Below are 15,646 nucleotides of genomic sequence, written 5' to 3'. Positions count from 1 at the left end.
GTTGTACTTTTTAATTTCTTTTTGTGTCTGTTAGATTATGAAGGCGTCCTCTCCAAGGGTCTCGGCAAGTGCTTGGTAAGTAAGGGGTGGGATTAGCTGTTAAAGGAAATCAGCATTGCAATATATCACCACCATTCACTCTTCAGTTGAAACTTTTCAGGCAATTTCAGTTTCACTTCCTCTACCTTTCTTTTACTGACCTTTCTTCTTTGCACTTTACCCTTCTACCTATAATCCCTTAGTAACGGAGTGCAGGGGCACACAATCTTCCTGGAACCCCCCCAGGTCATCTAAGAGCACCCCCTCCCACCTAGGAAACCACGCCGACGTGCTGACGTCACACGTAGCGCTGACGTCCGGCCATCCGGCCCACCTCTCTGAGTCTTCTTAAGAGATGTTTTTTGCGGTTACATGCGGACACCTTGAGCTCTGTTGCTACGGAAGACCAGTCGCTACGAGCAGCAAAGGCGGGGCCTCGCGGGCTCCTGCTTCCCCAAAGTAAGGTGACTTGTTTTCCGGATGGACGCAGGGGCAGCCAAGGGCCCACCCCAAAGTGCTGGCCGCGGTTTCCCGGGGAACGGCGCTGCCCGCGCCGGGGCTGGAAGGGGGCGCGCGTGCGCAATGAGCCACGTTTCCTCGGACCCAAAGTAATGGGCGTGGGGTTTTGATTTTTGACAGAGGATGGCCCATTTCTCGGGAGAGGACCAGGCGATGCTACAGGCGATGCTGAGGCAGTTGTTCCAGAACGTGAAGGAGAAAATCACTGGTGCTCCCTCCCTAGAGTGCGCGGAGGAGATCCTCTTACACCTGGAGGAAACTGATGAAAATTTTCACAAGTAAAATTGCTTTTGATGTCTTAAGCAAACAAACCACCTGACCCAGAAAAGTAAAAATGTAGTTGGATAAAAAAAATGGACCTTTGATTATTGTTAAAATAGCACCGAAGTTAGAGGTTTATTATTTCATTTATCCAAATACCGAATTTATTTATTCTTTTCTTATTTTCCAAAGCATCTGCCTAGTTGTTTTTACTGCCACACCGACATACCCTAATTCTCCATTTCTTTTTCCTCCTGGGCAACACAGAAACATTAATTATAAGCAATATATGTTCTTTTGAGAGCAATTCTATTATTTCCAAGTAGTCCTGTCTCTATACCAAAAAACATTTGGTTCCCAAGATTCCTGTTTCTTTGCTGATCTGATATCTCAGTGGCTGCACCAATTACCCATTGTGAGGACTGCAGAAATCCTGAAGTGAGGTTATTAACTTCGTGTGGAATAGCTTAAATTTCTATGAAGGAGTAAGGCACATACTCAGATGTCTGTGACACTTGTCACAAATATGTGTCGTAGAAGGTCAAAGTGCTCTCTGGGTTGGGGAGCAGAATGGTTAGGGAGGTGAATGAGAGAGGTGCAATTTCAGGTGTATCTTGAAGGGTATGTTTCTTTAGAGGCCTGTGCTTTTCTTTTGATTTGATTCATATAATTTATATTAAGCCTCTGCATTGAAAAGTTTACCTCTGGGTGTGTCAGTTTATTAGTAGTTGTGGTGTTTTTAATTTAGTGTTTGCATTTTATTTTGATCTCACAGAGATGGCATTTAAGTTTTTTTCTGTTTAATATTAACCTTTACTGACTTTGGGGTGCCCTGAACTTAGCCTTATCAGAAACTCTTACTCATTTCATATATGGGCATCAGGGGATCCTGGAGCCCTTTAATATTTTATGCAAAGTTTGTGTTTGCTTGCAATTTTATGGAGGAAGCATATACTTTTTCATCAGATTCTCAAAGGAGTTTTAAAAAGTGGAAGAAATTTCTATGAATGTGGAGTTTCTAATTTCATTAGTGTTCCTGGTTATACATGTGGCTTCTTTTGTATTTCCCTAATTATCTTGTTTATTTCTTCATTAAATCCTCTACTAATAGCAGTTATTGGATGCTAATTTCTGTTTTTTTTTTTTCTTTGTGGGAAACTTTTAAAACTTTTGTAATGAATGCTTAGCTCATTAATTTGCAGTTTTTCTTTCTTTTTTTTAATGTAAGCATTTAAGGCTATACAATGACCTGTAAGTATTGCTTTAGCTTGTCAATTTTAAAATGCTTTAGAAGCTAAAGATGGCTCAGTGTGGTAAAGATGGCTCATTATTCTGACAACTGTTATAATAGTGAAATTTACTCTTGCTCAGCAGTTCATTAGGTAGACTAAATGCCTGCTGGTTAACTAGTATAGTTAATGTTTACTGTTTACTGAAGAGATTTATTTGGCCTACCTACAAAAAATCCAGACACACTCATATTACAACTAATGTGTAGTCCTAAAAGTAAGATTTATAATCCTGACAGTATTCAAAGTATAGACAGTAAAATTCATGTGTTAGACCCACTAGCCTGAGATCTGTGTTTTGGGTGGAAGGAATCTTTATGTAGGAAAGGAAAGGAGGGGAGATTCTCCCTTTGGTATTTGCATACTCTTATAATCTCAGGGTTGGAAGAGATCCTAAAGGTTAATTAGTTCAGGTGCTCATATTTTCATTTGTCTTTTTTTTCACTGACTTAACTGTTTTTGAACAGTGAATGTTCTTAAGTCACTTAGATATGCATTGCTTCCCTGTGTGTTTCATTCTTCAGAATAACTGTCCACCCATCTCCACTTTCAGAACATTGCTTCTTTAAACCCTCCTGTTGCTGTCATGGTATTAGCAAGAAAAATAATCGTATTAAACAGACGTACAGGAGAAACTGGTGTCCCTAGGCCATTGGCATTTTTGTAAGAGAATGGTTGTTAAAATAATCGAGTCCATAAATGATGGAATTTCTGGTAGTGTAAAAAAGTGGGTGAAAATGTAATCATTTGAAGAGAAACCACAATATAGGCAGTATAGCCCTATTGGGTGATTTGCCCCAAGGGCAGCTGCCCTAAACTATCTCTGCTTTTCATAGCCTCTTCTAGTTTTCTACTGTAATCTATAAACATTCTCTAAAGGTCCAAACTTTCCTCCTTCTCTCTGAAAGTAGCAGCAAGGATCTGAGGTCTGTGGGAGGTGAGAGAGGTCGGGAAAAGGTCATTGCTTACATTATGTGTACATGTGTTGTGTACATTTTTATACTTGGATTGCCCCTCTTATAAAACAGATAGCCCTGGTTTTAACGTTGGCTACACTGGAATCAGTTGGAGGCCACTTAAAAAATACTGATGAATCAAAATTTAGTGGGGCCTGGCAGAGGAGGAGTGGTAGAGGCTGGGCCTTGGCGTTTTTGAAAAAGTTCTCTATGCGATTCTGATAAACTTACTTGCGTTTCAATGTTTATTGAAAGAAAGAACAGTGGTTCTTTCTTTATCCCAAAGGCATACATTCTAGTGCCCCCAGTGGCTTCCTGAAATCTAGGATAGTATCAAACCCTACATATACTATTTTTTATGTCCTATTTATATAACTTTTCACATAAAGGAAGCACTTTATGGCTTTTCTTTGGCATATCCAATGGCCGGCATCACTGCTCTTGTGTTTGGGACCATATGAAGTAAAATAAGGTTTGCTTGAACCCAAGCACTGCAGTACCTCTGCAGTTAATCTGACAACTGAGATGGCTAAGTGACTAATGAGCAGGGAGCATGGCTGGCGTGGATATGCTGGACAAAGGGTCGACTCCTGTCTGGAGAGGGACGGAGCAAGAAGGCAAGAGATTTCATTATGCTCCTCGGAGCGGTGCTCAATTAAAAACTTACTGTTTATTTATGGAATATTCCATTTCATGTTTTTGGACCACAGTTGACCATGGCTAACTGAAACTGAGGGAAGAGAAACCACAGATAAGGGGGAACTATTATATGGCTTTACTCCTTTTTTGAAAATACTTACCAACCCTAATGATTGTAGCCCTGAATCTGGTATTTTTGGTTTGATATGGAAGGAACACAATAATATTTGTTGAATTGGGTTTATTCTTTGTTTAACAGAAGAATCTACCAGTGACTTGAACAAATGAACTCTAGTGTGTTTCAGTGTTAATTTCAAGAAAACATTAACTATGTAAACTGCTATCCCTTTATAGAGAAATTGCTAATATATGTGTGCTTCCATAATTAATGAATGCATTTTTAGTGTTTACTATGACTCGGAAGTTTTACTTTTGATCAAAAGGTGCAGGTGATGTAAAATACTCATTGTTTGTTTTTACATAGCCTTTTATGTACTAATATGATACATGGTTAAATTTATCATTTAATAAATGCCATGATTTTGAAGTATAATGTTTTAAGAATTCCAAATACAACATTATAATTCATAACTTAAGCTAATAAAATATATTTTTAAAACATACCTTTACTGATAAATTTTTTTGTATATGATTGAAAAAGTTCTTGCTTATTTAAATAACTAGGAGGATGATTTCCTGAAACAAACTTGTACTAGATTTGTTTTTCATGTTATGCTGTAATACTAATCTCTGTGACTGTATATTTTGAACATGTCAAAAATTCATTATGGAACAAAATTATTTAAATTTTCTTGCAAAATCTAGGTAGTGAAGCTGTAAAAAAAAAAAGAATGGAGAAACTGAATGTTCTTTCACTCAGCTTTGTAAGATTTTCCCGTGTAAATGTGAAAAAATCCATATTTGTCAGTAGTAAAACAAAATGATAAGGCACATGGCTGATTATTTTAATTGAGCTGCTTCTGAAATGTGATGAGGTCATCCTGTTTTTCCTCAGCATCAAACAACTGTCCTCTTAGGTTGTGATGTCCAGCCCCCATTTAGGAATTTCTGGAGAAAGATACTTTTATCTGGTAATAGTGTCATTGAAAACAAATTTTATTTTCCTTATTAAATTATTTTAAGGTAACAAATTAGGTTAGTCAAATGTATGTTGGTGAGAAAAGTTTCAGTGTATAAGAAAATACTATGTAATAAGCAGTTTTACATTAGGATTATCGTCAACATTAAGTCGGGAAACTGAAATTTAGCAAGGTCAGATATTTAGGCTTGCAAGATTGATCAGTGGGAGATGTGGAACTTAAACTTGATGCAAACCTACAATATTATAATCTTGTTCTTTCCAGCACAATTAGAATATGTTAAGTCAGAAAATTTTAACACAGGAGAGTGCTAAAAATAAATCTGAAAGGAAAAGGCCTAAAGTAGTAGCAGAATTGACTTATATTAAGCCTAGTAAGGATCCTCTAAAATAAATTATTAAAATTTTATGCATTTTTGTGGCAGTTTTTGTGTTCTTAAACAGAAATGTTAAACAGAGAGATTTACCAGTGCCTTCGGGGTTCAGAGTTCTGTAATGCTTGAAGTGAGAAGTTCAGCTGTCCAACTGGCACCCTTCAGGTCATGTTTGGCCTGTGGATATTTTGAAAGTCTCTTTTAGGCACAAATCGTTTTATTTTTGTACAAAATGAGCAGAATATCGCTCTACATCCAGGATAATTTCCAAAGTTGTCGTCGTAATGGGGTGACAAATCTGTCATTATCAATGATCTTTTGGATTCAATATAGACTTTATAACAAATGGATGGCACCAATACTGTCAGGGTTATAATGAAGGAAACACCGTACTTAATTTTGAAGAAGTAGTTCTCCCAGCCATAACAGCAATAAATATTTGTTGTATTTAAAACTAATTATTAGTTTGCCAACAATTTTCTATCCTGGAGCACCATCATAGAAGAACAACATACTGTCTAGGATTTTATTGTCTATTGCCATGAATTCAGATGGTAAGAGAAACAGTGCAAAATGAATTCTCAGATGAGAATTTGAAGATGGGTTACTTTTACTTAATCAAAGAGCAGAAGGACCCATTTACAAAAGCGACTATTCACTAATTTGGGGTTGGTGGTTCTCAGAGTTTTCCAATGATCAATGAGTCAGTAGAGCATAGTAAGGGCAAAGGCAGCCTGGGAGTCCTTGCATAACAGAGGCCTTACCCTCCCTGGATTTTTTTTTTTTCTTAAAAGGCTTATTCAAAAGAGCAGTGACCTCTTCAGGCAAGATTCAGTCTGGGCTTCCTTAGGTTCATTTAACTTGGAAGGTAAACCAAAACCTTGAGGTGCTTTGAAGGGGGTCTTGTGAGAGAGATTACTGTGATTATAGATATTACCGTGGTCTAAAAATGATGCCATTAGAAAAAGTATGTGGTCATTCAAGTTCCCAAAGAGGTTTTTTTTTTTTTGGTATGCCTTTTACTTTACGATGGTATTATCTTAGTTTTCTTGAACTGGTTTTCTTAATGGGCTTATGTCGTATTTCCCCACTGCCTTAGTTATGAAAACATCATTTTTGTTGCTTATTGGTTGGTTTTAAACAAAGCTAACACAAGTGTTAGATTTTTCCGTTAAGTATTCATTTCTCCTAATTGCCTGATTTGTGGCACAGAGATGGGGCTGATAAAACTAAGAAATAAGGATAATTCTGTCTTTCCATAGTAGAATTGATGGTGGGATGTAGAATTCGTCTTCAGAGAATCTGTCTCTGTAGTTCTAAAGAAATAACTTAGGCTTGTCCCACCTTCTGTTTCTCACTAAGTATCTCAGAGATGCAGAGGACAACTGGTGTGTCTGATTGCTGAGGTAGGCTTGGGCAGGGTTGTGAAGAGGATCAACATTGTTTTTAGGGACCTTTCATCTCTCTCTATTTCTCCCATATTCACTTTTCTCTCCCCTTTCCCAGTAGTAACTGTCTGGATGTGAGGTCACACCGATTGGCTGAAAGGATGATCTATTCCTGGATCCTTTTTCATCTTCAAAAATATATCGGAGAAAACAATGATAAGTTTATAGTACTGATAGTTCAGATATTCTGATTCTTTATTCAGAGAATTCTTGGTTGTGGGGAGCTAGTTGTCCTGAGAGCACAAATCTTTTCGACTCTTCAGATCTCACCACACACATCTGCCAACCCTGTCTCAGGGCCAGCTGTGCATTTGTGAAGGCAGGATAGGGACTGTCAAATGCTAAAAAAATTAAGATCTTTAAGGATTCTCTTGAAAACTTAATCTTTGAATTTTTCTTGCCTGTAAGTTTTCACCATTTTGTATAAAATATGCAAAGATTTGGTTTGTAATTAGAAGTATACAAACCAAAAAAATAACATTTCAAATATAGCTGAGGGTGGTTAGGGGGGTGAAGGGATTGAGCAAGAAGGAAAAAAGACGCATGGACGTGGACAACAGTAGTGATTGCTGGAGGGAGGGTGTTATAACGAGACTTGTGCAAAAAATATAATAAAGATTAAATAAAAAAATATATGGGCATATTGTTTGTATAAGGGAAAATCTCCAAGTAATATAAAGCAATGATAAGTTTTGGGTCTTGTTTTTTCTTGGAGTATTTCTGAAAGTTAGTGTTTGTTATTTTGATCCAATATTGCGGAACATTGAGTTTACAAAATAACTCTGTCGTGTTCTTTTGCTATTCTTAATAGAGACCTATTTTCCTGAAGCTTTGAAATCACAGGTTAAACGTTGAATGTAAATATTAAACATTAAAAAGTAAATTCAGTGAATAACTTGAATAAACCTTTAAGTAAATTATAACTTGAGAAAGAAATATAATAGATTTAGCTCTCTAAATGAAATTTAAATCATATACAAATTGGTAAAAATATGAGTGTTACCGTGTTTTTGGACTATAAGACGCACTCCCGCTCCCCCCTCCCCCAGTTTGGGAGGAAAATGAGGGTGTGTCTTACAGTCTGAATGTAGCTCACCTGGCGCGCTGGGGGTGGGGGGTGGTGGCAGTGGAGCAGGCTTTTTTTTCCTATTTTCCTCCTCTAAAACCTAGGTACATCTTATGGTCCAGTGCATCTTATAGTCCAAAAAATACGGTATATTTACTTCTCAGTCTTAATTTACCACTATAGAAAAATCACATTTTATTACTTGAATATTTTTGGAATTTTTACATCTTTGGGAAAGTGTGGGGTGGTGGGAATGACAATGGCTTTGGAGTAATGTGGACCTATATTAGTAGCTTGTTTATTTGACAAGGCTTTTTAACTTTTCAATCTATGCCCTTATTGTACCTATCTCATATGGTAAATAAAACAACATTAATGTGTACTTGGCACTGAGTCTAGCACATATGAGTCACTTAAAAGTAACTCCTTGCTTATATGCAAATCAGTATGGTTGGTGGTTGAGAATATTGAGTGTGGCCTCATTTAAGTGGAGATACCCTGATAAAGGAGCTTGATTAAGTATTTAAATTCCAGGCCAAGGAAGTTGTATTTGAAAGCTAATAGGCAGCTGATAATTAGTTTTAAATACAACAATTATTTATTGGAACATTATGTATGTGATACGGTTTGAGGTATTGGTAAGAGTAAAATGGCTCTAACAGAAAGATGAGATCACTGGTTTTTGATAATATGATACAGCATTTAGGGTAAATATGAGAGGGAAGAGAGTAGAAATAAGAAGACAGCAGGAAGACTGTTGCAATAATCTCTGTGAGGTGATGTGGTTTTGTACTGATTGATAAAAATGGAAAGAAAAGCAGGATGTGATGGAGCCAAGGATTATGCAGGAAATGCTAACAAGTGGTGGTGACTGGGTGGGTATGATAAGGCGGGTGGGCTGGAGTGCAGGGATGAAGTTAAAGAGTATTCCATGGCATCAAGTCTGGGAGTCCTGAAAAGTAACGTTAGTGCAAGCAATATGGTGGATAGTTGGGAAGAAGGGAGTTCTGTCTTCTGTACTCTACCCGTTCTTTCTCTTCTCTTTTTCTTACTGGGAGGAATAGAGGAAGAATAAAAGACCAGGTATGGGGGCAGTTAATTATAGCATATGCTACCTGAAATTATTAATAGGTATTAAAAGAACAGGGATCTAACCACTGAAATATTTAGAAAGGATATGCTAATTCAAGTTGATAGCCACTGATGTAGGAAGTGAAGAGATAAATCCTTTTCCTGTGCTGTATTTCAGTCCAAGAAGTACTGTAAAAGGTATTGCAGAAGATATGCCAATAAGAGAATTTGTTCCGTACTCAAGGATAATAAAGAATCTATAAATCTGGGTTTAGATATGCTCAGGAGCCAAGCAAAAGATAAAGCAGGTCACATACGGTACACAAGACAATATTTTGAGTGCTAATAGAAAGGGGCAACGTACTTTTGGGGCTTGAGAGAGAAGGAATATCAGGTTTGAGGCTTTATCATGAGTTAGCTTTTTAGGTTGTAGAAGGTGATCTACTTAGGGAGAGATGGTTGTGAAACACTCTAAATGGATGAAATATTATCAAAGGTATTGGGAAAATAAAACACGGAGAGTGTTGGGTCCATGAGTGAGGGGTAGTAAAGAGACCTTACTGGTAGGATAAATTGGGCTCTAAGAGGGCTTTAAATGTCAATGACAGAAGGTGTCTTAATTTAATAATAATGATAGTAGTAATAGCTAGCGCTTATTGTTAGATCCCTGTCAGGCCCTGTGTTAGGTGCAGGACATACATTATCTAGAATCTTTACAGTAATTTCCTTGATAGACACCTTCCCCAGTTTACAGATGGAAAAAGACTGAAGTCTAGAGAGGCTATTTAATTTGGGCAGCCTCATACAGCTATTAAATGGGAGAAATAAATACTAGTTCTGCGTGATTCCTAAAATTATGACAGGACCTGCTTATTCTGTTATTGGGATTATTGCTTGTTAGTCAAAAAGTTAGTTAATGCAGAGGATCATAAAATGATACCTACATATTTTAAATATTTTTAATACAAAGCAACTAAATATACGTTTATTCATTACTATTTTGGGTTAATACTGCTTCTTTGAGTGGGAATCTGTTGATCAGATTTCCAAGAACCTTAGGCTAGTTTACAAGCTACCCAAATATAGACTCTTTCTGGAGTGGTGCTTCTCCAAATGTGGTCCCGGGACCAGTAGCATCAGCATCCCCACCCTGGGAACTGGTTAGAAATATCAATTCTTGGGCCCCACTGTGTATCTATAGAATCCAAGCTCTGAGAGTGGGGACCAGCAAGGTCTTTAGGTGATTCTAATTCATGTTATAGTTGGAGAACTACTGATTTATAGGAGGGCTCTTGCTACTGTTTAGCTGAAGGTTGTAAGATATGAATATTAACCTAGTGGCAGTGGGAAGGGAAAGAGAAGTTGAAGAGGAGGAATTTATAAACTAGAACAGGGACAGAATCAGAGAAATGGACATCACATGGAGGGATTTAAGTAGGGAGGGGGAAGGGAGGAATAGGGGGAAAAGGTACAGGGAAAAAGTATAATTAGTAGGCATAAAATAGATGGGGAGAGATAAAAATGGTATAGGAAGCAGAGGACTCAAAGAACTTATATGTACAACCCATGACCATGAACTAAGGGGGGGGGGGATGCTGGAGGGTTGGGGGGGGGCAAGGCAGAGCGTGGTTAAAGGTGGAAAATTAGGAAAACTGTAATAGCATAATCAATAAAAATACTTAAAAAAGAATTATAGCTAACTAATTAGAAAGGAGCTGTAATGGAGAAGATTGTTGTTAAAGCTGTCTGAGGCTATACACAGGTATCTGGTGGAAGGGTGGTACTGTTAAAAAGATAAGTGTTAGAAAACAGAAGTGGCTTGGGAGAGGCGGGCAGGACGATAGATTGGGTATGCTGACTGATGTGGTAAAAGAACATAAAGTAGCCTTGTCCGGCATGAATAGATCTGGCATTCTGGAGGGACATTTTGGCTGAAGAAAGAGCTAAAGAAGTCACTTGTTTATAATGAATCTGAAGTTGGAACTATGGGAGAGGAGAATACGTTTGCTAAACTCCTTTTAAGAAAAATCTGGTAGTTTATAATGGCAAAGTCTAAGTTTTTGTCTACTGCCTCCTTAATTTCAAATAGTGGGATAAAGTAGATTGGATCGCTGCCAAGTTACAGATGAAAACACTGAGACTTCCCCGGGCCACACAGCTCGAATGGTGAAGCTGGAGCTGGCGCCCAGGCTTTTTCGATTCTCAGCTTGCGCTTTTGCTATAATCTCACATGGCTTCATGTCAAATACTTCTACTTGACTTTTGAGGTCTGCACCATCTTTGGCAGGTTCAAGAAAGTAGTGAAGCAGCCGTGGGCATTCCAGGCAGCAGTGATGTGTTCAGAGCTAAGGGGAAATGGGCAGGGCAGGAAATCTCACTCAAAAGCAGTCAAAATTGAAAAGGAAATCCTTTGGCTACCTGGGAAAGGTGGCTGTTCTTTAGCACACATTCAGTACTTTAATAAATATTGCACTGGAGACTATATGCCGCACACCAAGATGGATTCATTGTTATTGGAAGAAAATTATGCAGGCTCTCCTTGATCTCCCGTCCTGCATATACGCAAGGCTCTTATCCAGGGGTGTATTCAAACCGAAGGTCTTGCATATAGTAGCATTTACAAAATGGACCATCCTAAATTATCTTTGTCGTTTGAGATACCACAAAAAACTCTTAACTTTCCTAAATCATAGTATTTCTAATCATTGCTCTTTATTTTCAGTAAACATGTTTCATAAAATAATTACCCACTTTTAGAACTCTTATTCTCTCATATTTGCTGTATTGTCTGAGTTTGTAAGTTAATTTTAATGTTAGCAGGAACCTAACAGTATGAAGGAAAATGTACAGTGTATTGAATTGTCTGAGATACTCCTCTCTATAAATATAGAAAAGAGCTGATTAGGTGGAATTTAGGTCAGTTACCACTTTCAAAATGTACAAAAAACCCTATTGATTGGAGCTTAACTTTTTCCTATTTATTTTGTCATAATTGCTGTTATTCTAGCCTGGTTTTCCTCATTAGACTGAACAATTACAAACACCTTTAACAACTGCTTTCCCTTTCCTGTAGTGTGCATTACACACTGGAGATGGGAGCATTAAAAAAGTGTGAAAAGGCTCCTAACCCACTGCAGTGAGGGTTGGTCCTGAAATTTGCCGCTCCCTTCCCTCCCCCTCACACTGCGCGGTGTTAAATGATTTGCAATAAATAACTAATTTAATTCTAGTTTAAGGTAAGAAGTTGGAGTATGTTACAGATCACCCTGTGCTAACACTTTTTCTAGATGTGGTTGATGATGAGTTCATGATATTTACTGCATTTACTTTTAAAATATTTGTTTTAGCTATGAATTCGTGAAATACCTAAGACAGCATATATGCGACACTTTGGGGTCTATGATTGAAGAAGAAATGGAAAAATGGACAAATGATCAGAATCAGAGTGAGCAATCTGGCTACGACACAGTTGTGCAGCACGTCACTAAAAGAACTCAGGAATCTAAAGAGTGAGTATGCCCTCAATAATATTTTTAAGTGATTTTTCTCTTAATGCGGCTCCTTGAAAGCACCCCTAACCCACGCCCCCCACAGTCTGTTTTCCTCACAGTAGCCACAACGATCCCTTGAAACTGAGTCCGATTGTGCCACTCTGCCACGTGGCACTTTCCGAAGACTTCTCAGCTCATTCGTAGTAAGATCCAGATTCTTCTGTAGACAAAAGGCCCACCATGAGCCTTCTGTTCCCCCTGCTACCTCATTTCTTATATCCCCTTTGACATTGCTCCATCAATGAGGAGACACCGGTCTCCTTTCTCAAACAAGCCAAGGGATTTGTATTCTAATTGCTTCTAGTTTTTTGGGTGGCTTACTCCTTCACTTTTCTTTAATAGACTTTTAATAGACTTTTTAGAGCAGCTTTAGGTTCATAGAAAAATTGATCAGAAGGTACATATTTCTTTCTCATACACCCACTGCTCTTACAGATGCACAGACTTACCCATTATCAACATTCCCCACCAGAGAGGTACATTTGTTTCAGTTGAGGAACCTACATTGATGCATCATTGTTACCCAGAGTTTGTTGTTTCCACAAGCGCTTTCTCTTGGTGTTGTGCATTCACTGGGGTTTGGACAGCTTTGGACAGCTTTTATATTTATAATGCCACATATTTATTGTTACAGTATTTTAGAGACTAGTTTCACTGCCCTAAAAATCTTCTGTGCTCTGTCTATTCACCCCTCCTCCTCCCAGCCTCTGGAAACCACTGATCTTTTTTTATTGTCACCATTGTTTTGCTTTTTCCTTTTCCAGAATGTCATGTAGCTGAAACCACACAGTATATCGCCTTTTAGTTTGGCTTCCTTCACTTAATGTTATACATTTACGTTTCCTCTATGTTTTTTCATGGCTCGATAGCTCATTTCTTTTTAGCACTGAGTAATATTCCATTGTCTGCATGGACAAGGCTTCCTGGGTACTTCTAAGCTTTGGCAGTTATGAATAAAACTGCTGCAAACATTGCAAGCAGGTTTTCGTGTACACACATATTTTCAACTCCTTTGGGTAAACGGAGAGTGATTGCTGGGTCATATGGTAAGGGTATGTTAAGTTTTGTAAGAAACTACCAATTGTTTTCCAAAGTGTCTTTACAATTTTGCATTTTCATGAGTACTATGTGAAAGTTCTTTTTTTATAGGTAAAATAAATTATAATTTGTTCAATACCTTCAATACCTTCATGTTAAAAACAAACACATTTGTTCTAAAAAAGTCCTATATTGTTTCTAGGTTTGGATATTTGATAACTGAGAATATGTTATTTATATGTGTCGACAATTTAGAAATGACTTGAAATACTCTGTATAGAAAAAATTAAAGAAAAGAAATGCTCTGAATAAAAAAGGTTTAAAACGTATGTTACCTATATTACTCATAAACAAACTCATTAGGTAACCCATATTTTCTGTCTTCTTCACCAGTCACTAAATTTTTAAATCACATTATATAGACTGCTTAAAGTTGTAGTCACACACACATTATAAAACAGATAAAATATAAACATTAAGTTAAATTGTACCTTAACTTTTCTATAACATCCTCCTTTCATCCATCATAAAGTCACTCATAATTAAATTTCTGGAAAGCCTATAATAGCGAATATTAAGGTTCGCCCCACTTCCCCAAAATGTTTACTATGGAAACTTACATTTATCAATCTGTATTACTTGTAGTATATTCTTTCCTTCCCTAAGGTAGTATATGCTTCCTTTCTCCTATATTTTGTTGATATCTACTTGAGTAAGTATTTTGGTTATTCCTAGATATTTTTAGAGACCACGTTAGCAAATGAAGCCTAATAAACTGACATTTATTAAATTACTGCCCCAGGACCCTGCACAAGACAATTCCGTCTGAAAGGGAACAAAATCACTTTGATTGTAACATTCATGGGTTAGATTGCTTATTGTCACTTTAAAATTGATGATTAACTAGTTCGTCTTTATTCTGGAACTTTCTGAAAGGTACATGAATGGTGTGGACTTCTAAGTATTCTTCACACTTTACTGGAGATTTACACTTAATATGGTTATGGAAGGAGAGTATTTTTATGTTAGTAGTTATGCTCACATACCATTGAATTTAATATCTGGAAATTGAAACTCAGTAATTTTTTTCTGTGTGAATGGTTTGTTTGTCGATATTGGAATTTGGGAAAAGCAAAATTCTGTGAAATACTATAATTGATACTTAAATACATTTATCATCTTGCTGATAATGAAAGGATAGGAGGATTTGCTAACATTTTGATAACTCTGATGTATCCTGCTATGTACCTGTGATTAGTGAAGAATTCACACTTGAAGCAGGTCACTGATAAAGTGAGTAGCAATTGGAATAAGTGTCCTGTCTTTGATTTTAATCCTAGTCACTCTGAGCATGGGGTTGCATTATGAAGAAGTGGATTCAGAATTCAGCATCCTAATGCATTAAAAACTAAATTACATTCATATAAAATGGATATGTTCCAAGAGCTTTACGACCAGATATGTGGAAGTTTCAGTTCTTGGCCCTAATATCCAGGCCTCTCTGCAGAACAGAGCAACATCGCATAATCTCTCTGTAGAATTCATTGTCAGGAACTGGAACATTGTTAGTTGAGTAGTTACAGCAAGTCCTGATCTTGCACAAAACTGAAGTAATTTCCTCAGCACAATGTAGCATTTCTGTGAGTCTGTCTTTAAGATTCACTCTGCAGCATCAAGGTGAGACTGTATAAGGTACAGTTAGTTCTAGAGGCTAGAAGTCCAAGGTCAGAATGCCAGCATGGTCAGGTGAGGGCCCTTTTCTAAGTAGAATTGGGAAATCCTCTCTTGTATCCAACAAGGATCCTCTTGTTGTATCCTCTCTTGGCAGAAGTACGTAAGTTCTTGTTGCTCCACTTTTTCACCAGCATTTGATGTTGTCGATGTTCTTGATTTTGGCCATTTGTCATAATTCTGACTTTAGCAATAAATCATTTTGTCTCTTCTCCTCTCTGATTAGTTATATACCCATCACATATTTAATAAGTAACACATACATATTTAGGTGTTAGATCTTGGGAATACAAAGGTGACTCACCCTCCACTAAGTCATAGTGTATTTGGGAATTCGACATTACACTGAACTACTGGGTTGGCCCAAAGGCTCATTTAGTTTTTCCTGAGATGGCTCTAGTAGTACTCATTCGAAACCATGTTGTTAGATTGCATTGTGACAGCTATCATATCGGTGTGCATTTAAAAGAAACTTAACAAATTGATAAATTTTTGTATAGCCATGTTAATATTGAAGACGGAAGGAAAAAAGCAACATCTTCTGTGTATTATGCTTTATTATTTC

At 37.3% G+C, this 15,646-nt stretch overlaps 1 protein-coding gene across 1 annotated transcript in view; it reads left to right on the top strand.

The window, feature by feature from the left end:
- Positions 1–368: 368 nt before the first annotated feature.
- The window catches only part of TBC1D32 (TBC1 domain family member 32), a 186,107-nt gene continuing 170,829 nt past the window's right edge, over positions 369–15,646 (top strand). Inside the window, exons 1-3 of the mRNA XM_045188724.2 lie at positions 369–498; positions 679–836; positions 12,109–12,270. Coding sequence (XP_045044659.2) covers positions 682–836; positions 12,109–12,270 — 317 coding nt within the window. The 5' untranslated portion in view covers positions 369–498; positions 679–681. The remainder of the gene's footprint in view (positions 499–678; positions 837–12,108; positions 12,271–15,646) is intronic.

Source organism: Desmodus rotundus, chromosome 11 (assembly GCF_022682495.2).
Source record: "Desmodus rotundus isolate HL8 chromosome 11, HLdesRot8A.1, whole genome shotgun sequence".
Classification (NCBI taxonomy): domain Eukaryota; kingdom Metazoa; phylum Chordata; class Mammalia; order Chiroptera; family Phyllostomidae; genus Desmodus; species Desmodus rotundus.
The sequence above is the reverse complement of the archived record's forward strand: the minus strand, read 5'-3'. Positions and strand labels throughout refer to the sequence as shown.